This window comes from Hesperophylax consimilis, chromosome 25, assembly GCF_061612785.1.
Source record: "Hesperophylax consimilis isolate HC1 chromosome 25, BYU_Hcon_1.0, whole genome shotgun sequence".
NCBI lineage: Eukaryota > Metazoa > Arthropoda > Insecta > Trichoptera > Limnephilidae > Hesperophylax > Hesperophylax consimilis.
Window position 1 is genome coordinate 26,089,028 of NC_142860.1, and position 26,580 is coordinate 26,115,607.

A 26,580-nucleotide genomic window follows, 5' to 3' on the forward strand; every position below is an offset into this window, starting at 1 on the left:
GAGATTTTTCCTAGAGGCGGCCAAGACTCTCCAAGGATTGTAGCAGCAATGTTGGATCTGTTTATTTATTTATTTTTATTTATTTAATACATGTTACATTATTATGAAATTTACATAAAGTAGATATAATGAATCACCATACTAGGCGGCTGCCTGTTTCATGGTGACCAATTGAGTGTAATTAATTTGTATGAAATATGAAATCTAGTGTAAACATATGAAATTAGTAACTATAGATGAAGCTAAAATTTTGGAAAAATTGTAATAAAAAGTAGAAGATAGAAATTAGAAATTAGATCTGTGTGTTTGTATATAATACACTTAAGTGCTTACCTCAAATTATTAAGTTACAAATTATTTAGGCTTACCTGCTGTGGGGTAGGCGTATCCCTCGGAGTCATATGCCACTCCCGCGAACACCCTCTGTTTCCTCTGCTCTACGTCCAATTTCTGTCCAAAACCACCCTCGGGACTGTCGCAGATGTAGAATGGATGGTACCTGAAAAAGAGACGATTACTTTTTTTTTTACTTTTACTAAAACTTTGTTGTTAATTCAATATTGAAGATGCATTTTTGTGCCTTTATCAATTTGGCCAAAATTTGATGAAGTGGTATGCTATCAGATCTGGATATATGGAGTAAAACTGAGTTACACTGACTAACGTGCCCCTGTTTACAAATAGAACGAACTTGATAGAACATTATAACTGAAATTTTCGCGTTTGCGATAAGGCAAATTTTAATGCAAAATTCTTAATTTTTACACAAAATATGAATTTTCGGCTTTTGGGGTAAATAACGCGAATTTTCCTATTATTCTGGTATATTTGTATTAAGAAAGCAGGAAACATTATGCATTCTAAATCTTTCTAGGTATCTTTCTGTAAAAAAATCGCGTTTAATACATAACAAGTTCTAAATACAGTGGTGCCTCACACAACGAACGCCTCGCACAGCGAATGCTGCACACAACGAACTTCCTTTTCGTTCATTTCACGATTCATACAACGAACTTCGCTTCACACAACGAAGTCGCCCGATCTTCTACGATCACTGCCGATTAATTGCATCCTCCCGCGCAGGCAGTCGTTAGACTCGTTAGTCACTGCGTAGTACGCTTAACTTACGCACGTATCGCAGCAATCGTTCTTCATTACGAATTAAATCGCACACGTATCACGGCAGTCGTCCTTTTAAGATAAACTCAACATTTTTTTTATATGATGGGTTCTAAAAAAAGCAGGAAGGTGATTTCTCTTGAAATGAAACAGGAAATAATTAGAAGGAGTGAATGTGGGGTAAAACAGTGTGACCTCGTCAAAGAGTTTGGCCTCAACAAGACCACCATTTTCACCATTTTGACAAACAAGGATGCAATAAAATCAGCCAAAGTAGCCAAAAGAGTATCAAAACTATTTAATGAAAAACATAGATCTTCAATCCACGAGGAAATGGAGAGGCTATTAGCGATTTGGATTAAGGACAGGCAGGTGAAAGGTGACGTAACAACCCAAGATATTATCTGTTACAAGGCCTGGGAAGAAGTGTCACAAAGGACCCTCATTTCTGCTTGGAAGATGCTTGTGCCTTCGTGGATTCAGGAAGAAGCAGTAGTTGATGACACAGAAGTGGTGAAGGACATCATCACAGTGGCCCAAAGGTTGGAATTAGAGGTAGAGGAAGAGGATGTAGAGGAGCTTATTGAGGAACACAAAGAAGAGCTGACAACTGAAGAGCTCCAAACACTTCTGGCCCAACAACAGGACAATGCTCAAAGGGAAGCGTCATCTGATAACGAGGAGCAACAATCAAACAATCAACCAATTCCAACTGCTGACATCAAGAACATCCTGGTCAAATGGAAAGCAGTTCAGGAGTTTACCAATGCCCACTATCCGGATTCCGCTGAAGCAAACAGGATCAACGACCTGTACTCCGATACTCTTGTCCGTTATTTCCGGCAGATGTTGAAGAAAAGAGAGAAACAAACGACTTTGGACAGGTTTTTCACTGCACCATCGGCGGAAAATGGATGAAGATGTGCAAGATTCGATTATTTCTTAAAATTAAAAAATGTGTGTTTTTTTCATTATGTTTTTAGATGTATCTAAATAAAAATAATAACAAAAAATTTATCTTTTTTTTATGTCATCTTACCATATTTTATGCTACAGAACGAATTATTTTTTTTAACATGTATTGTTATGGGAAAACGCGTTTCACATAACGAACTTTTCGCATAACGAACTTGCTCCTGGAACGAATTAAGTTCGTTGTGTGAGGCACCACTGTATTTCTTTATCTATGGTTTTGATAAACTTGAATACCTGTAAAATGGAGCAAAGCTACTAACTTCCCGCCAAATTCTTTTCTTCTTATTTTTTACTTTTTAGATTTTTTTTTAAAGTTGTATACGCTAATTTTTTGCTGAAAGATACCAAAAAGGGAAGATAACTTTGCAACTTTCATTGCAAAATAACACCTCTCTTCCAAAAAGTAATGTAATTTCGCTACAAAATATCGTGCATTTGAGTAACAGCGTATATTACCTGGCAGAGTATATTACCTGGCAGGGTATATTACCTGGCAGGGTATATTAACTGGCAGGGTATATTACCTGGCAGGGTATATTACCTGGCAGGGTATATTACCTGGCAGGGTATATTACCTGGCAGGGTATATTATCTGTGAGGTATTTTACCTGGCAGGGTATATCAACTGGCAGGGTATATTAACTGGCAGGGTATATTAACTGGCAGGGTATATTAACTGGCAGGGTATATTACCTGGCAGGGTATATTACCTGGCAGGGTATATTAACTGGCAGGGTATATTAACTGGCAGGGTATATTAACTGGCAGGGTATATTAACTGGCAGGGTATATTACCTGGCAGGGTTGGAGCGGTCATCTCCTCCCTCCACAATGAACTGGTACGTCTGTCCCCTCTCTACATAAACCTCAGGAATCAGCAGGTCATTGATGTACCAGGCGATGCCCCAAGATGGAATGCCTAGGAAAATAAATAAATTCATTCAGCTTTGAGTCAATAAGCAAGGCATTAGAACAGGCCTAATTATTGTCTTTTTTGTACAATTTTTACTTATCGCCAACTGCGTTCATTGAGTATCGTTTGTTTTATAACTCACCAGTGAGCGCGGTGTATCCTCTTTGTCCCCCAGTAGGCCCAATCCTTACGGAGAAGGTGGTTTCGCCAGCGATGATGCGGGAAGGCCAGGGTTTTACTGCGGAGGTGGGGAGACTTGCCAGCCCTTGGCACGTGTTGTCGTCCTATAAAATTAATAAATTTCTTGAAAAATTAGATGCAATTTCATTTATTGAGAACCAACCCACAATTCCACCTGACGTTTATGTTACAAAGGCTGCAATAGTTTAAGTGGATACAAGTATTCATGATAGGGAATCTTGCACAGTCAAGTGTTTTTTTCTCACCGTGAATCAGAATGATGAGAAATGCAATAAGGTATTTAAATTGCTAAAAACAATTCTGAAATTTTGTCCAGTACAAGTTACACCAATAAACATAAATGTAAACTTTAATAAATTAAACATCAAACCTTCCCAAACATGTTCTCTGCTGGGAATACAAATATAAACTGGAAAGATCATGTATCAAAAATACTAGCAAAAATCAGTAGCTTCTCTTTTGTTTTGCACACTTAGAAAAATCTTGAATATCAATTCTAAACTCCGCTTATTATGGATACATTTATTCAATGATTTAATGGGGAATAGTTTTTTTGGGAAATTCAATAAATGCCAAAGCTGTTTTTATTTTCCAAAAGAGATGCTTAAGAAAAATCAATAATGGATTCATATAGACCCTTTTTTAAAAAACTGAAACTTCTGACGATCACAGATGTACATGTATACATAATGGAATTACGTCTAATTAGTACGGTCATCTCTAGACAAGTTCCCACTAAAACACTCTACAAAATTTACAGAAAACTTATTAACACCACATACAAATAAAACAATATTTCAAAAAGGACTCTACTACATAGCTATTAAGATATACATATAACGAACTTCCAAGTAAAATTAAACAACTACATGACATAATATAATTTAAATCATCACTAAAAACATTCCTTTTAAACAAATGTCACTACAATTTAAATTAATTAAATACCTCTGCTTCTATTTGTATATTTAAAAACTGTAATCTATCTATATTAATACAAATGTAAATGTTCGTTTGTTCAAAATCTTAAATCTTCGAAAGTTCTTCACCAATTGCTTTGAAATTTTGACACAACTTTGCATTTGAATAAAGATGTCACATGTGATAGGTAAAAAAATGCTTTTTTGAAAAACACTGCCATCTGTTGGACGTAAAAGGAACACGTGCTATTATCTGCACAGACAGACTGAGCCATAGCAACATGTGGCGGGGTACAACTAGTATTCTAATATTTATATGCCCTACTTCTTGTGAATTGGGTTAGCTGTAAGAAATAGGATGTACCTATAAGCTATACCCTTCGTACTTTCGATTTAGTTGTACAATAAATGTATTTTAAAATTTGAATTTCAATAAATTAAGGCTTACCGTAGAGCCGAAATTGATACTCTCACTCTTGGTGCTCTTGTCCGTGATGGAGTGCGCATTAGCTTCACCACGCGCGTTGAGTGGCCCCAGAGCGGCGATCACCATCACCTTGGCGTTCGCCGGGATTGCCTTGTCCAGGCTACCCTCCTTGGCGCCCAGTGGCCGGCGATAAATCACCTTTGTGATGCCGTCGTGCCGTCCAGCGTGAACTGGAATCGTAGACATATGGTTATTGGATTGATGGTGTTTAATATTGAAACAGTTTTGTGATTACTGTACACCCCAATGTCCTGTTCAAGTTGTCATTTCCAGCAAACAATAGTATCATTTTCGCAAAAAATCTTACAGCATCGTTTAAAACAAGGATAATAACATTGGTCCCAAATGTACCCCCTGCGGAACACCCTAGAAATGGTGTGATAATTTCGGAAGCACACCAAACACGTGACTAAAAATTGTACAAGAGTTTAGTGGCTCAGCTGGGAACGGTGGATTTACCAGCCTGTATGTTTCCTCCCTCCTTCAATATGGGTCTCTTCATGATTATACAGCATTCCTAAATATGACATAGGCCCTAAGGTAAAGTGATTTCGTCAGGACCGCTGTGAAGAGTTAATGTAAAAAAGGATACCAACACCGGTCCCAAATGTGACCCCTGCGGAACGCCGCAGGATATTATAATATGTGTGAATTTTGTGCAGATACAAACCAAACCATCAAACCGTCAAACCGTTAAACCATCTAGAAGTATTTCCAGTTGTCCTCAGGGTACTCAATTTACGTGTGTAAAGAATCTCTAACTGCTCACAATGTCCGGAGTCAATGGGACAATGGCATCCCCAATTGGGATATGTTGTGAATTTCAAGGGAGTAGAAAATGGGAAGGTGAAGACTTTGTCCAAAACTATAAAGATTGTGAAAAAAGAAGCAGAAAAATACCACCGATGCTTTGGAGTGGTCAAGTATCGCAGGAGTCCTCAGCTCACCACGTATCGTAGGACTGCGAGGGGTGGAGGAGCCTAGTCTAGATTTCACGATCCTCAGCATTAAGAAACCGACTAAAGAAGAAGATTTGTATTTACCCATGACCACGTCGTCAGTCCCCCCGATACGACTGTCCGGGCACACGCCCGCCTTGCCATCGCATTGCGCCGCGTGACTGATGAAGTAGTCGGCCACACGGCCCATCGAGGAGCTCTCGTCCCAGCTGGCCACTACGAGATCAGCGCCTATCATGGCCGCGTGGTCTGCACTGCCGCTCACGCCGAAGGACATGTATTGATCGGGACGAATGCGCGCTGACAGCTCAATCTCGACAAATTCACCCTGAGAACAAAACAAAGAAATTACAGCTACGATTACTGATCGTCTAAAAAGAGCATTCTAACTCCGTCAAACACAAAACAAAAACGATAACATCACTGGTCCTAAATGTAATCCCTGTGGTACGCCGCAGAATATTACAAACTGGTGTGAAAATTTTGAATTGAATGTAAGTGATACTTGTGTAGATAGAAAACTATCAAACCATTAGCGATGTTGCTATTTCTTTCGAGTCCCGCTGCTGATTCATTGGAGCAACGGCTTTGACCGGGGTATCTTTGAGGTGAAGAAATGAGATGTCAAGAGGATGGTTGGGAAGTTTAGTTATTGTTACCTGTATCTCCCAGTTGATTTGCAGCCGTTGATCCAGCATCTCCCTGCAATTGGTCTTAGTGGACACCATGATGCTAGGCTTATCCGTTGAACTCGTCTGAAAAAATTCATAACTTTGACATTGTTATATTTTGAGAATTACCTGCCGCTAACTGCTTCTACCGTATTATTATCTATGCATTCCCAAGTAAACAAAGCCAAACTATGAACAAGGGAAGTGTGAACATATAATATATTACAAATACACTGTGCTTCAGGGAAATTTCGCGAAAACTCAGGAGGTTAATATTCAAGATATTCTATGAAAAATGTCCTTATAAAGTTTCCAAACAGAGCAATTCGATTCCAACAATGTTTGATTTATTATTGAAAATTGTTGAAAACTATTGTTGTGGTCGTAGCTTTACAAAAAATCAATTGTTTATTTATTTATTTATTGTTTATTTGCAAAGACAGTATGAACCAGAAAATTGCAATATCGATAATTAACATTTACAAAAAAGTGAATAACAAATAGGTACATTTACAAGTGGGACAAAGAAAAAAATTTCAAATTTAGATTTACAATTTTAAGTATTGAATAATAATATTTCACGTTTAAATACGTTGTAGGACATGTGGAAAATATCCACGTATATCACGTCATCACTAATAGCGGCATCAGACGTTTCAATTTCATTTCATCAACATGACACCAAAGCATATTGACATGTGTGAACCTTATTTTTTGTTAACAAATTATTAAGCATTAATTACTCGCCTGAAATATCCATATAAATTGAAAAAATTCGGGAATTGAACCCGCACCTTCTGATGTCTGGTCAGGTGCTCTGGACCACTGAGCTACGTGGGCTTATTCCCAACCCGCTAAATAATTCAATATGTACAATAATTCAACTGCTTAGTTTTTTTTTTCACCTGTAAACAACCAAATTTATTTTTGTGGGAAAGACTTTAGTTAGTGCTGAATTTCCCACTAGATGGCGTCGAGATATATTATATCTACATTTGTTGGTGAAATATTTTGACTTGTCAAATATATAATTTTTTTTTTAATGATAATTAATAAATTTTTACAGATAGATTTTTTAAGTTTGTATTGATATTTCAGGCGAGTAATTAATGCTTATAATAATTTGTTATCGTTTGTGCTATGCATAAAAAACTCGTCTTATAAACATTAATTCATCATTAAAATTTTTTTTTTTTTGTTGTCCAATAAAAGTTGATCAAATAAAATTGAAACGTCTGAACCCGCTATAACAACCGAACCCTGAACAAGGTGTAAGTACAAATAGGTCTTATAATAATTGATAATCCATGGAAATTCATAGTATACTTAACATACGTTATAATCTACTTGTTCATAGATTGCGTTAATTTAAATACTTTCTGAAAAATATTATGAATATGAAGCTCTAAATATCAAGACGAAATATTTGTTTGTGCCCGTAAATACAGAATGTGAGTACGAATAAATAGTTTTGTCCGTATAAAAACCCAATTCTTTCAAGAAAGACATACAAATACAATATTGTATCGGTGATTCAATCCAATATTGTATTTATATTAAGTATATACTTGCTCCTGACGAGGTGAACACATGAACATTGTTCATGAAACATGTAGAGGTTATATATATTAAAGTGATGTAAACAAAGTTATTTGTGTTTTAATATTTGATTATATAAATGTCATTTATATAATCAAAGGTTTTAATATAATATTTATATGCTTTTGGGATTGCCAAGTGACATTGGCAGGAGATTTAAACCGAGAATTACACACGAAAATTGGTAAGAAACGTCATTTCGGCTGCAAAATGGTAATTTTTATGTCACTTTATAGGTTTTAAATAATAAATTCGTCTATGAAAGCGTAGATTGTAACGTACCTTAGTTATTTTGTACAGTGGGTTCCCTAAATGATTAATTAATAAAGATAGGATTTTTACCCATGCAACAGAAAGTAAATAATTTGACTTTATCTAATTCTCTAAGAGATTTACGTGTTTCTAAAATAATTAGGTGTATTGCATTTCTACAGAAAATGATCTATCTATGTTTTTAGATGTTTTTGGAAAATAATTCTTACCGGGTTGTACCACCATGGAGGCTGTTGTCCCAATGAAAGGAAAGACATGTCAAAATAAACACAATTTTACGAAAATATTAATGATCGAATAGAAATTTTATTATGATAATTGAAAAACTGCAAAATTAAATAAAACTCAGTTATTTTATTTTCACATATTGTAAAAAAAAAAATTTCGGTGTTGTAAACTGCGATTTGCTTTGATGTTCAAAATTAGAACTGATTATTGGAAAGACTCAGATAAGCGATAATGTAGGTAAAAAAGCTTTTAAATAAAGAATAATTCCACATTTCAAATGTGCATTTCTTTTTTTTTAAATTTTGACAGATCTTGTAACTTTTGGTGTTTCGTTCATTCGAAATGTTAATTTCTTGTAAAACTTTTGAAAGGAATGACCTTAGTGAAATATTTTTGTATAAATACTTTCGGCTTCATGCAATCATAATATCCTGTGATTTTTCACGGGTCTGCGCTAATATCTATCTAAATAAAAAAATGCAAACGTTCGTTTTGAAATTTTGACATAACGTTGCATTCGAAAAAGTGTGTTTTTAATACCTATACTATATAAATGTCACCTGTGATAGGTAAAAACATGAATTAAATCAGCGCCATCTATTGGCCGTAAAGCAACAAGCGCTATTGTTTTTCTATCTGCACAGACAGACCGAGCCACAGCAACGCATGGCGGGTTACAGCTAGTATACATATATAAATGTCAACCACAAAGTGTTGGCTAGCTACGAAAAAAAAACTTTTTTATCAATAGATCTTAGAATAATTATTTATTATATTGTATAAAATTTGGTTAAACATAATAGTATCGTACAAGTCAACATTTTGTTATTAGTAATTATTGATTTGTTTTCTCCACAAAATCTATTAAAATCCAAAGGCGTCCCAAATGAATTGTTGAAAATCGCGTAGGGTTGTGAAATCTCTTTTGGGTTTTTTCTTTTTGTTAGATGGCTTTTTGGCGGGAACGGGGTTTGGGTTAGTCCTTGGGGGATTCTTGACCTGAAACGATTTATTTTTAAATAAAATAGTTAATTTGTAACTTATTCATACCAAGAAACCACTTTCCTGTCCCTCTAGTACAAACACAACGATTAAAAATTATCTTTTGCAACGACTGCAACTCAAACGGCCGTTGTTCCCAACTTTTAAAACGATCAATCTCAGGTTCCAACCAGCCAAGTGATTTGTTCAGTAACGTTCGATTCGCCTGTTTCCAAACATCTTTAACCGTTAACCCTTTAAATAGCCCCGCCCACTTTCATTGACAGTAAAATGACATCAAAATAAAAATAATTTAAAATTATTTATTGCATATACTATCAATGCATATTTTTTTAAATACCGTAATATATAAACCGATATTTTATATTTTTTTAAACAAACGTACGTAATATGTTAAAAATAAAGTGTTAACTTGACTGTGTCTTGGCGTTGCGAATATTTTTCACTCTGTCGACATTTTTTGTAACTAGTCATTTACTGAGGCAAGCTTAATCCAGTACTTTCGGTTAAATTGGTCGATGGCTCAGTCATCACCTTTCCGTTGGAAAGAGCGTAGTTGTTGAGTGTTGTAGTGTTGAGCCAAAATTTCGGTTCAACAGTTGATCAGTAGGATTGGCAACAACGGCCGTAACAGTTCACGTCGATCAAATTAAGCATATTCCGTCCACGTGAACTATTGCCTGTTCGTTGGCAATCTGCAGTCATGCCTGAAATGATGACATGTTACCGAAATTATCGATATAACCTTTATCGTTGTGCTTGTGCTAGGGGGCCTGTTTAGAGCGTCTAACATGGTCAAACCAATATCGGATCGATAGGTTAACTGATGACGATTTTATATCAATCTTCCGAGCATGGTTGCGCTCGTTAGGCATCTCGGTAGCCAAGCCGATATTGACAACGAAAAAAATAAGAAAGTGCCCTATGATACTAGCGGGTATTGTCTATGGATCCACATTCCTAAACGTGAAACGTAATAATTCTGAAAACACAGTTTTTTTTACTAAGATAATACCGTAATAATATTAAATACACTCACTTTAGAATATATTGACAGTCCGCGTGTATTTTTTGACACTATAAAAAGGGGTTGATTAGTCAATTAGATATTTAGCCATAACTAGTGATATTCTGTATTCCGTTTCTCTAAGCTTAAAAATATATATATAAATTTTGAGGTCATCAGCAAAAAGTAAGATAGATACATCATGAAAATTTTTTGTAAGATAATTTATAAACAGGATAAATAAGATTGGGCCAAGGTGTGAACCCTGTGGAACTCCACTTGTTGCATTAATTTTTTCCGACAGGGAGGATTTTATTCTATCAATTTGTTGTCTTCCAGTAAGATAGCTTTCAAACGAGGCTAATATATTGCCACGTATACCAAGCTTTCCTAATTTCCAAATGATAATTTTATAGGAAACTGCATCAAAGGCTTTACTAAAATCAGTATAGACAGAGTCTACATGTTTTTATTCTTTAAAAGCTTTGGATATAAAATTTTCATAAATAACTAAGTATAATATTAATATTTTATATCAATGCTGACCGTGCTCGATTTAGTTATTATCGTTTAGATGTTGGTTTTTATCGATCGACCGTGCTAGACCTTCTGGTAAGACTTAGCAAGTAAAAGTCTATCGGGTTCGTACCCTGTCTATATATATATAGTTTCCCACACGAGGATTTCAACCAATGACCACTAGTCATCAACAATAAATAAAAGTAAACAGTAAAACATAAATAATTTGAAGCTTACCGTGATCTTAGTCTGCCCCAGCGCGGGTGGCACGTCGAGGTCCTTGGGCACGTTGACGTGTCCGAAGTTGTGCCGGTACTGCACGCACCACACGGCCAGCCAGTCAATGTCATGCGCTGTCAGGTTGTCCGGTAGCTGCAACTCAATATCCTCGCCCTGGTAGCCACGCAAGCTCTGCAGGAGGCCCATCTCGTTGGGCACCTACACAAGAACAAATAGCATGGTAATATTTCTCAAGAAACTAACTGCGCTAAAACTCTAAAAGCCCAGCAGGGCGTAAAACTAAATAAAAATTAAAAAAAACTGGACAAATTTAAAGGAGGCCTATATCAAAAGCTGGACGAAGTAACTGAATTAATCCTTCTTCTTTATATGTGGAGGTGAAAGTGGGATGCTGAGGTGTTTCAGATAGTAGATGGCATCAGGAGTCAACTGGCTCAGCATATATGTGCCAAGTGGAAATTGATGAAGAGAACATATTTCTACAATATGTTCTGTTGTTTGAATACTAAGTCCAAATTCACACAATTCACAATCTTTCAGGCCCCATAAATGCATCATGTACGCACAACGGCTGTGACTGCACGAGGTTCACATCTTCCGAGGAAGATTGAAGCCTTTTATTTATTGTTCTTTACAGTGTTATTCCGTTAAACTTCAATTGCTTACATAATATTACTACTTATTATTATTATTGACACACATAATCTGAAATAACATTAAATTTAAATGAATAAGAACTATTGAAATGACTACTATAAAGTATTTCTACTTAGAAGCCATATTTTCATATGGAATTTATGTCTGAATCTCTTTGGGAATTCTCAATTTTTGATATTACTTGGTAACATGTTGAACATTTTGGGCACGCTATACTCTAGGGTTTGCTGTTCGTATTTATTGTTAGATTTTGGAACAAGCATGCGTTCATTCTTGGTGAACCTAGTGTTGTGTTCATGTTCGACTTTCCTCTTATATTCAGAGTCAGATATATGCTGAATCAATATTTTGTCCCATAGTAAGGTAACCCTGACAGTTTAATAGTTGGATCCACAACAAGGTGCATGATTTTCAGTTCTGAAGTCTTTCACTGAATTGATCATGTAATCAGAGTCCTACTTCAATCCAAAAAGTTTCCTGGACATAAGACGGCTGGCCGGGAGATTTGAAAGTGAATGAATTTTGCTATTCACTGTCTTTTTTTATTCCCTTGGGGTTGCTCTCTTGGTTTTTCTCTTGGTTGGTCTCTTGGTTGGTCTGTTGGTTGTTCTCTTGGTTGGTCTCTTGGTTGGTCTGTTGGTTGGTCTCTTGGTTGGTCTCTTGGTTGATCTGTTGGTTGCTCTCTTAGTTGGTCTCTTGGTTGGTCTGTTGGTTGGTCTCTCGTTTTACAATGGTTGGTGGACTGAACTAATTGACTCACCTTGACACCGTAGGCATTTGGCTCCGGCCCAGTGCCCACCCAGAAGTAGGCATCCGGACCGGCACCGTCGTAGTGCAGATTGGGGATATAGAAGGTGCGCGCGTCCAGCACGGACACGTTGCCGGATCGCAGACCATGCGCGAGCCGCTTCAGCTCGGGAAGCACGCGCGCGCGTGGCGGCTCCAGACCAGGAGGGATGAACACCTCGCCGAAGTCGACCTAGAATAAAAAAAGACTTATCAAGGTTTTATCCTTCATGTGAAGCTAGTCATAGGCGGGAGAAGCAGAGAAATATCACCGATTCTCCATGCAGCTATTCCAATTAGATTGAAAACCTGTCGGTAGGTAGGACTGATTAGTCAGTTGGGTTCGGTACAATAGGTGGTTGAAACTGCTTCCATGTAAGGATGCAATACGCTTCGTGTGGACGATAGGATTATATTTTGGGTCACTCATGGACTCCCTCGAAATATGGTGCGGATTGCTAGGATCGAAAAAGAAATTTAAGGAATTTACCCAAATGTTTAAAGGGACACAACGGAATATCCCTGTGTGCGTTAGGTTAGGTTAGAAATACAAATTATTATGACGGTTGATTCGCTTCGATAGTCGCTAATAAGCTCAAATCACAGCGCGGAGCGGTCCCACCAAAATTCAAGTTCAAAAAAGAATCTAAATAATTTTTTTGTTTTAATTTTCAGCATATTTTAATTGCTTTTATGTGTAGAACCCATTCTTTTTAGTGAAAGAAAAAAGAATTGACTATTTTAATTTAGTAGGTTTAGTGAATATCCGGTGGGGATATGATATTTGACTCAGTAGTGGATAGACATTAAAAAAACAGCACCGGTAGGCATTCTCGCGTTAAGTAGATTATTTTTGGTCGTTACAATGAGTTAGCACCTATATTTTTAGGTGTACGCGTTACCTAAAGAATACACGCATTATTCATTCCTGTATCCATCCTTAATCAAAAATTATCAAAATTTATACAAACTACCAAATACAAATAAAGTAATCAATTTGACAGCGTATTCGGCATCAAATTGTGTGTGCGTTTTAAGTTTCCGAATTCCCAATTTCTACCAATTTATAACAAGTTTCTGGTAAACTATTTAAGTTTTTAAGTTCCATAAAAAATATATGTTATTTTTTAAAATAATATTTATTCATTTGTTACGCCGAAACGTTAATTATATGAAATTCCATCGATAGAAAAAAATCGCAAGTAAAGTTCCGAAAATTATAAAAAAACACGTTTGTTCTGTTATAATATGATAAAGGCATGAAAAAATTCACAGTTTATATTATTTATATACAGCTTGAGCATTTTTCGAGAGATTTTTGCTCTATTTCATTTTATTAAATATTTTCACAATTTTCGCTTAATTATTATCGATTTTTAATACAGGGTTTTCCAATAAGAGGTGTTATTTTGAATAGCCCGCTATTTCGGTAGATGTTACTTTTGAAGCTGTCATTTTTTGACAATTGACAATTAGAAACTACGCCATTAATAAAAATGGAACGAAACACGCTTCAACAACGCATTGAAATTATTAAAATTCACTTGAGTGAATCAAATGCAAATCATCTTGAGTGATGAGGCCCATTTCCACCACGGTGGCTTCGTCAACAAGCAAAATTGTCGCATCTGGGGCTCGGAAAACCCAAGAGTTATTGTTGAAAAGCCTCTTTATCCTCAACGTGTGACTGTTTGGTGCGGTTTGCGGTTTATGGTCCGGCGGAGTCATTGGACCTTACTTTTTCTAAAATGAGGCTGGAGCAACAGTTACGGTGAATGGATTGCGCTATCGAGAGATGATTAATGTTTTTTTTATGGCCGGAATTGGATGGTATTGATCTGGACAACGTTTACTTTCAACAAGACGGCGCTACGTGCCACACAACCAACGAAACCATTGATCTTTTACGATTGAATACAAAATAACACCTCTTATTGGAAAACCCTGTATTAGCACGCGCCTTCTAACATTCGTATATATATATATATCTCCCTTTCAAACCATCTTTGAACGCTTACTAAGACAACTTAACAGGAATGCTCACTTTCAACAACTAAGTATGCTGAAAAACATTACTAGGCAAACATTTTTTACAACTAACCTCGGGAACTATCCTTAAACCACTGTTATTAAAAGAGGTTAACTTTGAATTAATTCCGTGAATGGTGTAACTATGTATGTGCCTAACTAGGATACTCGTAGGAGACCCCGTGCACTTTTTCATACACCGAAAGCGGGGACTTCTGCCTATCAGAACGCGCGACAGAGCGACTCAACATTGCGATTAACCATCAATATTGATCGTCATTTTAACGTCACTTAAATTCAGTTTGGAAACTATATTTTTATGTATGTAACAAAATAGTAAAACTGCCTCCTTATGAATAAGTCCATCATTCAAATTTATGAATAAGTCCATCATTCATATTTATGAATAAGTCCATCATTCAAATTTATGAATAAGTCCATCATTCAAATTTATGAATAAGTCCATCATTCATATTTATGAATAAGTCCATAATTCATATTTTTGAATAAGACCATCATTCATATTTATGAATAAGTTCATCATTCAAATTTCGCCTTCTCCACATAAACTCTTTACACTCTTTAAAGTTTAATAATCTTTCCCATGCTACCTATCGATCGGGCTTTATCTCAGTTTGCTTGGGATTTATAACTAGAGGGGATTACCTCAGCGGTAAGTACGCCAGTGCTATAATATTACAGGTACCTAGTTTTGAAATATCCTTTCTAACTATCAAAAATAAAATAATATCCAATACAATGGTGCTTGATTCGAATTCTTTTTTCTTGTTTAAAAATTAATGGTTTTCATCATATCATCAGACAGAAACAGAAAAGTGTAATAATTGTATTAATACTAAAAACAAGTTGAAGATAAACCTAGACTCAAATCATCCAGCGTGGAGCTTCGAATGTCCAGTATACAAAAGGAAATTGGAATTGGAGAAGAAAAAGGTAACTTTTTTATAAAAAGCAACCAACTGCAAGGAATTATATACTTAAATATTCAGAGTCTGATATCGAATAATGAAGAAATCCAGATACTAATTGAACGAAATGATCCTGCACTTGTAATGTTAAGCGAGACTCACATAACATGCGATATTGAAGATAGCGAAGTTACTTTTGAAGGATATACAACAATACGCTGTGATTCCTACAGTAGACATACAGGGGGAGCAATAATAATTATCAAAAAAGACATATTATATGAAGTTATTTCTAACACACAATATGAAAAGAACTGCTGGATACTAGCGATCAGGATAACTTCTGGATATAAGAAAGGAGTATACGGAGTAATTTACCATTCTCCAAATGCAAGTACAAAAGACTTTTTATCATTTATAGAGAACTGGTGCACCCAAAACCTAGAAGAGGAAGAAGATAATATCCTAACTGGTGACTTTAATATAAATTTCAAAAATTTGAATGATACATATACTAAAAGACTTAAAAAAATTATCCAAGCATCGGGAATGAAACAACTTGTTAAAAGTGAGACACGAATAACGGATAAATCCAGGACGTTAATTGACCTTGTCATATCCAACAGATTAGATTTGAATGTAAAAGTTCTAGATAAGCCAAAAATAACCGACCATAACCTTATCCACATTACAGATAACACAAAAAGAACTTATACGAAAACCAGCAAAATAATAAAATACAGAAATTATAAAAAATATAACAGTGAAAGGTTAATTGAACTTCTGGGTGATATGAATGAACTTCATCAAATGGAATTTAATGAAAAGTCTAAATCATTAATAAATAACCTTCAAGAAGTAATCGACCAGTTAATACCAATCCAAACTACTAAAATAAGAGGAACAAATAAATGGTATAACATAGAACTACAATCAATACAATATGAAAGAGATAGACTGTACAAAATTGCAAAAATCTCAAGAAACTCACAAGACTGGAAAGCATTCAAAAATGCAAGAAATAAATACTCAAAACAACTGAAAGTTTGTAAGAACGATTACTTCAAAAATAAAATTATCTGTGAAAAAGGAGACACTAAAAAAATGTGGAAAACCATAAAAGGATTAATGCAAACTGAAGATAAAGGGATGAAACATGACATTGAATTTCCACATCAGATACAGGGTAGCATACAAAACTGCTTCAACAAATATTTTGTAAACAGCATAACGGAATTACATCAGAGTATACCAATACTGAAGGAAGACAACCGCGTGAGAAATGTTACCCTAAACCGAGAAAAACTTGGGTTTAAAGAGATTGATGAAACATATCTTTTACAGATTTTAAACAGCACCAAATCAAAAGAGAGTCCAGATGGAATAAGTTTTACAGTTTTAAGGGATGCAATGCCAGTGATAGGACCTCATCTACTGAACATAATAAATGAATCGTTAAGAAGTGGAAAATTTCCAAACACATGGAAAACATCTATTGTGATCCCGATTCCGAAAGTTGTTAATACCAGAAAATGTGAAGAATTTAGACCTATAAATATGTTACCAAAATACGAACAGGTACTAGAAATTGTAATAAAGAAACAACTCGTTGAGTATTTGGAAAAACATCATATATTATGTGACGAACAATCAGGATTCCGTAATAATAACTCTTGTGAAGCTGCAATAAACATTGTGATTGATACATGGAAGAAAGAAACAGATAATAAAAAAATCACCATTGCAGCATTCTTAGATTTTAAAAGAGCATTCGAAACGATAGAAAGGAAAAAACTTTTGGAAAAATTAGAAGATATAGGTCTTTCTGAAGTAGCTCTAAATCTTTTCAAAGAATATCTCCATGAAAGAAAACAGGTAACAAAAGTGGAAAGCTCAGAATCAGAACCGATAGAAAACAACCTCGGTGTTCCACAAGGGTCGGTATTAGGTCCAATTCTATTCATTATTTACATTAATGATATAATTAAAACCATAAAACATTGCAAAATTAGATTATTTGCAGACGATACATTAATCTATATTTCATGTAAAGAGTACATAGATGCAATCAATAAATTAAATGAAGACCTACAAAATATAGCGAAATGGCTGAAATTAAACAAATTAAAACTGAATGTCAACAAAACAAAATATATGGAAATAGGCAACAAAACGCATAACACAGAGTTAAAATTGACAATTAATGACGAAAAAATTGAAAAAGTAAATGAAATTAAGTACCTAGGTGTGATACTAGATTCAAAACTAACTTTCGCAGCAAATTTTGAATATGTGCTAAAGAAGGTATCTAAAAAAGTCAATTTTCTTAGAAGATTAAGAAATAAACTAAATGGAAACACTACAGAGCTGATTTATAAAACTATAGTTGCTCCACATTTAGATTATTGCTCTACTATGTTGTATTTGGCCAATGAAGGAAACTTGAACAAGCTAGATGTTATACAGAATAGAGCTATGAGATGTATACTAGGAAAAGGAAAATACGCAAGCATAGATCAAATGAGAGAACAGCTAAATTGGATTTCTATAAAAAAGAGACTATTATAAAATGTGTTAATTTTTGTACATAAAATCATGAACAACCAAATGCCAAAATATTTTAAGGATGAAATTGTTTTTAATAGAGATGTTCATAATTACGAAACCAGAAATGTAAATAGGATTAGATTGCCACATATGAAAAAAACAAAATCACAGAACTGCCTAATGTACAAAGGACTAAAAATGTATGATGAAATGCCTGAAAGTCTGAAGAATGAAGGAAGAATGAATGTATTTAAAAATAAATGTTATATTTACTGTAAAAATATGTAAAATTACAAAATGAAATATGATCTTGTTTATATTAGTTTATATTCAAATGTATAAACTAACTCAATAAATAATAAAAAATAAAAAAAAAATCATTTTCAAATTTACAATAAATAATACAAAATATAGATTTTAACCAGCGATTACTGCTAAAATATTCCTGGATTTCACTGGTTAGTCTTTCGGGTATGTGCCACTTCACCCTGTATAATATTTTTTATTCAGTAATTAGTTTGAAACTGAATTCAGATGGATCGATCAATCAACTTATATTAGCCAAACATATAAGTAGGTAATTTTGTTGTTACCAGTTTAAACCCCTACTCACCTTCATCCTTACCACAGTTAATTTCCTTTCTCTTCCACTTTTTCTTCACATGAAGACAAACATATTTATCCAACCGGAGCACTCCTACACAGATGTTCCTCAGCGACGAAAATCTATTCCTGACTTGAAGACAAACATAGTTATCCAACCGTAGCACTCCTACACAGATGTTCCTCAGCGACGAAAATCTATTCCTGACTTGAAGACAAACATAGTTATCCAACCGTGGCACTCCTACACAGATGTTCCTCAGCGACGAAAATCTATTCCTGACTTGAAGACAAACATAGTTATCCAACCGTAGCACTCCTACACAGATGTTCCTCAGCGACGAAAATCTATTCCTGACTTGAAGACAAACATAGTTATCCAACCGTAGCACTCCTACACAGATGTTCCTCAGCGACGAAAATCTATTCCTCACTTGAAGACACACTCTTGAATATTTTTTAACTATTGTCCTGCAAAAAAAAAAGATGTTTTTCCCACCGTAATGCCTGTGACAGACTACGCTATATTTTCGTGGCTTGGCATATTTCAGCTTATCGCTTGCCATATATTCCCATTAGTCGCCCACCTAAATCTCGGTCAGTTACGTATACAATACGTATACGACGGTTTGAATATTCTCTAAGAAAATGTATTGTTTTTACGTTTTTGTTCATTATTTTAAAAGAAAGGCAAACATTTCCTGGCTAACATAACCTAATAAAATTTGAATTCCTCGTACTTCTATAGTTAAATGCGGAAAATGTTACTTGTGCAATGATGGAGGAGTGAACTGACGACTCCTGTGAAGGAACCGAAAGAATTCATCGGAAAGATATGTAATACCCTTATTAAGATTACAACTAGCTAGAACTCAAACATTCTTGGACAATAAGTATACAGGGTGTATTGGCACGTACCCGACAAACTTTAACCAGCTATTCCTTAGCACATTTGGACTAAAAAATGTTATGGGCACTTTGCTGTCCGGTAACATTTTTTTTTAATAAAAAAATTACCATTCATATTTTCACCACATGTCACCACTGTTTTATCCTTTGTCAAAGTTTGAAAACCCACCTGGCAATATTTTATTCGAGTTTCGTTGAATAATATACGCACGTACCTACATTATCGCGCTTTTACGATCACAACGAAATGGCATGGCACCATTCGTCTCATTTTTAGCTATTATTATTAAGTGTGTATGAAAGAGCGAACACGCTTTTTGACACACTTGCTAATAACAGCTGTTGAACACGAGAAACAATGCCAATGACAGTGACGGAGTGTGGATTTTTTTTATCATTTTTTTGTTTTTAATTGAAAAAAAATGTTACCGGACAGCAAAGTGCCAATAATATTTTTTTCTCCAAGTGTGCTAAAGAATAGCTGGTTAAAGTTTGTCGGGTACGTGCCGATACACCCTGTATATACGCATATTACCACAAAACAATAATTGTGGTAGTTCGAGCTACGTGACACAGATGACTCTGGTGTTTAGTTCTTGAAATGGCTTTAGTCGTGTACGGTGACCAGATCTGAATAGCCAGATACTCCCCACCTTTCCCTTTCCCGTGTTCTTCCCCTCCCCACTACCTTCAGCCTCACAACATAACCCGATTGGTAATTCCGTAGTCTCACTGGCTCCAGATGGTTGGGATATATATAAATATATAAATATTTTTTAAAGTTTATGGAGATATTCAAAAGGTGTCATTAGTGCTTAGGTTTGCCCCTCCATGTTGAGTTAAGGGAACATTTAGCATTCTAGAAACACAGCGAGATTTTAAGAGCATAAACGAAAAGACATTAGCCTCCTGGCAGTCCTATACACTCATGACCATTATAACAGTTTGAAGTCTGATAAAATACGTTTGTTGTGAAGTAGGTTTTAATTTCTATCAATAATCATTATTTTAATTATATTCATGATTTTGGTTCTTGAAAAATTTCATCACTTTTAGTATATCTGCAAACCTGCATCCTCCACGATAGGTGCATTCCCTCATAAGAGATAAGAGTGCATCTCTGTTGGATGTTTGCATTCGAGGACTGCCAATATAGGGGATGAGTAGGTGGCTCACTGCATGCCGCGGCGAAGATGTGTGCACACTCGTACATATGTGTCTGTACTGTCTGGTCGGGTGGGGAGGGGGAGGGGTGCTATTTGACTAACTGGCAACTCATATGTATTGTGAAAATTAATATACCGGAGGAATTAAAACAGTCCAAGCAAGACGTCAAATAAGATATAAAAACTGACCAGGAATTTCCCAGAAGTGATAGATAATTGATGTACCTATTTAAAATTTCCATTATGAAGTCTAAGTTCCTAGGCCTTAGACAGGACTATGAATTTGATTATTGTGGTGTACTCTTATTTTTCTCTGATTAGCAATAAACTTGGATGATTCGGCTAACATCGGCTATCTTCGTAACCATTCGTGTATTACATTCAAACGTCCGACAGTTGTCTCTATCATGTAGTACTACTACTGACACCTATGGAGACACCTTAAAACTATATATCTTATCGACATCTATTGAAAAACATCGAAACTATATATATATTTTTTTACAAACACTATACTTATCAATTAAATTTTTTTTCACTTTTTCTGTCTATTTTTGACCGAAAAGTTTCGTGTATTGGCAACTCAGGACAATAAAAATTCAAAACACTTTTGAAAAATGATGAAAAAATTGCGTATAAACCTAGCGTAACCTAATCAAAATCGCTAATAAACAATGAAAATTGTTTTTTACAGATTAATTTAATAAAGAAATAAATTTATTTATGACACAATTTTAAAATACTTTTACAAAATGAATAGAAAACGAACTTCAAGATATAAAAATAAAACATCAATTCAAAAAACTTGCTAGGAATATCTAATACTAGTTCGAATTAAATATTGAATTTTCAACTAAGCTTAATAGGTATAAATGGCAAAGTTTATTTTTGTATCATAAATTATAAGAACGCGCAATTCGCAGAATTTTAATATCACAGAGAGCAATACTTGATGTTTCATTCGTCGCATATTTTAAAAAGGATTACCCATTATTAAACGCTTTTAGAAGATTAAGTCCCCGCATTCCTAATTTCTACAGATTTATAACTTTTTTTAAAAGAAAGACAAACATTCCCGGGTTACGAATAACCTGACAATGTTTGAAAATCTCCTACTACCACCACAGTAAGCAAAAAATATTGCTTGTGTTCTGATGGAGGACTTCGCCAGTCGAGGAATTGAACACACTACTCCCGGGTGGGACCCAAAGCGATGCCAACTCAGCCACTGACCGATCAAAACGGTGTTTGAAAGAGAAATCACCACACTTTATATTCAAATCCAGAAGTTAACGTCAAAGGTTCTGAACTCATAGTGAAAAAAAAAAGAAACTTCATGACGTTTTTATATCGTGACTCTATTGTTATTGTTATATTGACAATTGTTATTGTTATATTGACAATTGTTATTTTAAAATATGGAATGTATTGCATTGCACTGCACTTCACTGCCGCTGCATACATTCTGGAATAAACTCTTATTATTATTATGGTAATGTTTGTAATACATCTGTCTAATAAAATGCATATTTTTTATTTTTCGGAATAACTTTATTGAGTAATACCTCAAATTGTAATATTTAAATATTGAAGACAATATTAGTGATTTCCAAACGAAAATCTGAAACAGAAAAATCAGAAAAGGATACGGTCACATCTAGGACTCGAACCCAGGACCCTTGTCTTGCCGGGACACTGCTCTACCAACTGAGCTAATGGGATCCTATCCCCCTCGGTCACTTTTAACTTCATACTTCGAATAAGAACTACCAATATTGTCTTCATTTTTTCACCGCACATTTTTATTGGCAAACTATCTTTATGTATGATCGCTATCTTTATGGGTTCGAGTCCTAGATGTGACCGTATCGTTTTCTGATTTTTCTGTTTCAGATTTTCGTTTGGAAATCACTAATATCTATACATTTGTAGAGCCGAAACGGTAATTAGTTGAAAATTAAAAAAAAAAAACACATTTTGTTCTGTTATCATATTAAAGGTGTGAAAAATCTCAGTGTATCTTTAAAATTATCGTAATTAAATATTTTCACAATCTTCGCTTGATTATTATCGTTTCTTTTAATATTAGCAAGCTCTAACATTTGAATTTAGATATCTCCCTTTCAAACCATCTTCTTCTTTTTTAACGCTTACTAAAGAGCCTTAACGCGTTTGAAGGGTTAACTGCTGCGGTTAACTACGTAGATACCTTACTCTAATATTAGAATATAAAGCATGCATGTTTTGGATAAGTGCTTTTCGTTTCTAACTATGACAGCAAACATTGAACAGATTGTTTTTAAATACGATGATCCCTCCACTATCAAAAATGGAATCTATGTATATTCCACTGATCAAGAATTAATTACAGCGATTATTTATACTGCCAAAAACAGTTTTTTTTTTAAATAATTTATTTAATATTTGTATTTTTTAATACAATTATAGTTATACAATGTTATGGAGGAAAAAATAAAAATAATCTTTCCTCACCATAAAGAGACAAAACTTTTGTGTTTGGTGAAGGAATTCTAGCTCAATTTTATATCTTATAACTTAATTACCTGTATATAATTACTTTCAATAATTAAAATAATTTTCGAAGTATACATTTTCAGGACTCCCGAAAACGCATCAAATCTATGGAATTGACCATATCACCAGACACCAGCATCATAAAACCTACTTTTTTTACAACCGGTACCTACTGCTTTTTGTATGGAGGTCGAGACGTTTATTATTCTTATGATTACCCGCTTTTAACATCAAATAACATTATATTAAATGTTTGCATCTCGTCACTAATGTTATTGTACAGGGTTTTCCAATAAGAGGTGTTATTTTGATATTTAATCGTAAAAGATTAATGGTTTCGTTGCTTGTGTAGCACGAAGCGCCGTTTTGTTGAAATTAAACGTTGTCCAGATCAATTCCATCCAATTCCGGCCATAAAAAGTCATTAATCATCTCTCGATAGCGCAATCCATTCACCGGAACTGTTGCTCCAGCCTCATTTTCGAAAAAGTAAGGTCCAATGACTCCGCCGGACCATAAACCGCACCAAACAGTCACACGTTGAGAATAGGGAGGCTTTTCAACAATAACTCTTGGGTTTTCCGAGCCCCAGATGCGACAATTTTGCTTGTTGACGAAGCCACCGAGGTGGAAATGGAACTCATATGAATTTTAATAATTTCAATGCGTTGTTGAAGCGTGTATCGTTCCATTTTTATTAATGGCGTAGTTTCTACTTGTCAAATGTCAAAAAATGACAGCTTCAAAAGTAACATCTACCGAAATAGCGGGCTATTCAAAATAACACCGTTTATTGGAAAACCCAGTATTATATCAAAGTTCAAAAATGCATCCATGACTGCACCTTCAAAACAATTTACCGGTGTTTTAAAACAACATTTTTATCAGTTTAAATGAGAACCAGATTTGCCAATGCATATGTTTTAAAATACCCACAAGAGATGAAGAGATTAGCATGATTTTTTTATTATCTAGTCATTTTATGATTTTTTCTTTCATTTAGGCAAAAATAGACTTGTTTTAATTTGTTGCTAACGAAAACGAAATAAAGTGAGTTGTTACAATAATTGTAAATATTATTTTTCAATATGGTTGGATAATCAATAAATGTCCAGAATCCCAGCATTTTTCTCACAAAAAGGGATCCAAATAATAAAAATCTTGAAAATCCTAGAAATTCCGCATAATTTGGGGAATTCTCCATGAATTGGCAACCCTGATGTGGATGTTGTAGACCATAGATATATTACTCACGTTGATTGATTGAAATTTGAAAGAATTCATAAAATTTATATAGAGTAGTTTTGTGAAATTTCACTTCAAGTGCGCTTTACTTAAACAAACTTCAAAATAATAATTCAATGGTCATGTTCTTAAGATTATTCCTACAGTGCGCCTTACATAATACAGATCTAATAATAAAGTAATAATAATATTGACAACAAGTATATCTGCACGATCAGATGTCGGAAAATAGGCTAATTTAGATTTCCAAGATTTGCACTAATTCAAATAGACGTGTTTAATAAAAAATGCTGTATTTTGTTATTTCAAAATTGTATTTCGGTCAATTTTATTGGACCTATACCGAGAGTTATTCAACGTCTTATCATGTCATGTTCAAATTAGACTCATAACATTGTAAGCATTTTCCGATATTTAACATATTTTCGCAGAATTTCCATAAAATTGACTTAAAGGTGGCTTCATGTGAGCCCGTCTTTACAAACCGCTTCTTGTTCCCTTTTCCCTACCCCTCCCTCTCCCTCCCCCCAAACCGTACACGTAAAACTGCCAAGAGACAGAGATGAAAAATATAGCAAATTCCAAGGAGAGAGTGAGAGAGGAACAATGAAGTAACTTGAAACGAGCGGGATGGAAGGACACATTAAGACACTTTTTGCAGGGGTGAAGAATTTATGGTACCTGGACCGTTTTTTTATGTGTGTGGGGTAAAACCAACTTTGCCTAGCAATCGTGGCAAAACGCTCTTGCACGGAACGACTCTTAATTCGGCCAGCGTCGCGACTCGCCGGTTCTTCGCCCGGCCGCCAAAACTCTGTGCGGGGAAGGCTAATCGAAGAGTAAATTCTGTGGGATTTTTGGCTGTCCTGAAGCTAATCTCTATTTTTTTTTAATTCCAATGTAAAGTTTGTTGTTATGCAGTAAGGAATCAATGCAGTAATATTCATCAATCTTTTAATATTCAGAGGTATTTCTTTACTGTAAAATGATTCGTTTACGATACAACTGATAATACAATATAACCGGATTTTATATATTTTTAATATTTAATACATTTCTTTGTCTTTATTTTAATAATAATTGTTTTATTATCAAAAATATACAGTATTTTTTACATTCATTTTAATTTCTTTCAATCAATTCCGATGTTTCATACCTGCCATAATTTTTTGTTTTTTTGCTTGTGTGTTACTTGTAATAACCCAGTTGAGGTTCAGCATCAGAAACAGTCACACAGACTACCTCTAAAATCTGCATTTTTATAGGTGAAGTGGTTTTTTTATAGGTGAAGTGGTATTTATAGGTGAAATGGTTCTTTATAGGTGCATTGATGTTTTATAGGTGAATTGTTTTTTTAAAGGTGAAGTGATTTTTTATAGGTGAATTGTTTTTTTTATAGGTTAAGTGGTTTCTTTTATAGGTGAATGTATGTGAGGTGACGAGGTTGGGACCTCTTTTTTTGCTACACGAGAGCGCCCCTGTCGGTACTATATTCTTCTTCTTCAATGGCGCTACAGCCCATTTCGAGCCTTGGCCTCCTTTAACATGAGCCTCCACCGCCCTCTGTCCTCGGCCGTCGTCTTCCAATCTGCAACATGGAGTAGTCCTCTGGCATCTTTCCTGACATCGTCCTCCCATCTCAGCCTAGGTCTGCCCGCCTTTCGTTTGCCTCCCGGGTGTCCTGTTAGAACCTTCTTTGGTACACGTGTGCTTGGCATTCGGTGCACATGTCCGGCCCATCTTAGTCTTTGGAGCCGTAAATGAGTAGAGAGTCTGGGAGCTTGGTAGATGTCATATAGCTCCTTATTGTGGCGGATTCTCCATGCCTCTCCCTCTCCCACCGCTCCTAAGATTCTTCCAAGAACCTTTCTTTCGAAGGTGTCCAGCCGTTCCGCAGACTTTGGGGTACTATATAGACAGAGGAACTATATAGCCACTCGGTTGGACAGAGTTGTGAAACGGGTTAAGGTAGGGGCGGTAGAAAGGGAATTATTAATAAGGGTCTTTAAGAGGCCAGGATTACATTATGAAAAAAACAGATGCCGGTATCTCTTTAAAAGTTC

At 35.1% G+C, this 26,580-nt stretch overlaps 1 protein-coding gene across 1 annotated transcript in view; it reads right to left on the reverse strand.

Moving 5' to 3' along the window:
* LOC149411738 (protein Skeletor, isoforms B/C-like) overlaps positions 1-26,580 on the reverse strand; it is a 116,954-nt gene that overhangs the window by 3,504 nt on the left and 86,870 nt on the right. The window contains exons 4-12 of the mRNA XM_089646728.1: positions 12,530-12,748; positions 11,110-11,310; positions 8,327-8,347; positions 6,234-6,329; positions 5,659-5,902; positions 4,577-4,785; positions 3,150-3,291; positions 2,890-3,013; positions 369-499 (exon numbers count right to left, since the gene is read on the reverse strand). Of these exons, the coding sequence (XP_089502854.1) occupies positions 369-499; positions 2,890-3,013; positions 3,150-3,291; positions 4,577-4,785; positions 5,659-5,902; positions 6,234-6,329; positions 8,327-8,347; positions 11,110-11,310; positions 12,530-12,748 (1,387 nt within the window). The remainder of the gene's footprint in view (positions 1-368; positions 500-2,889; positions 3,014-3,149; positions 3,292-4,576; positions 4,786-5,658; positions 5,903-6,233; positions 6,330-8,326; positions 8,348-11,109; positions 11,311-12,529; positions 12,749-26,580) is intronic.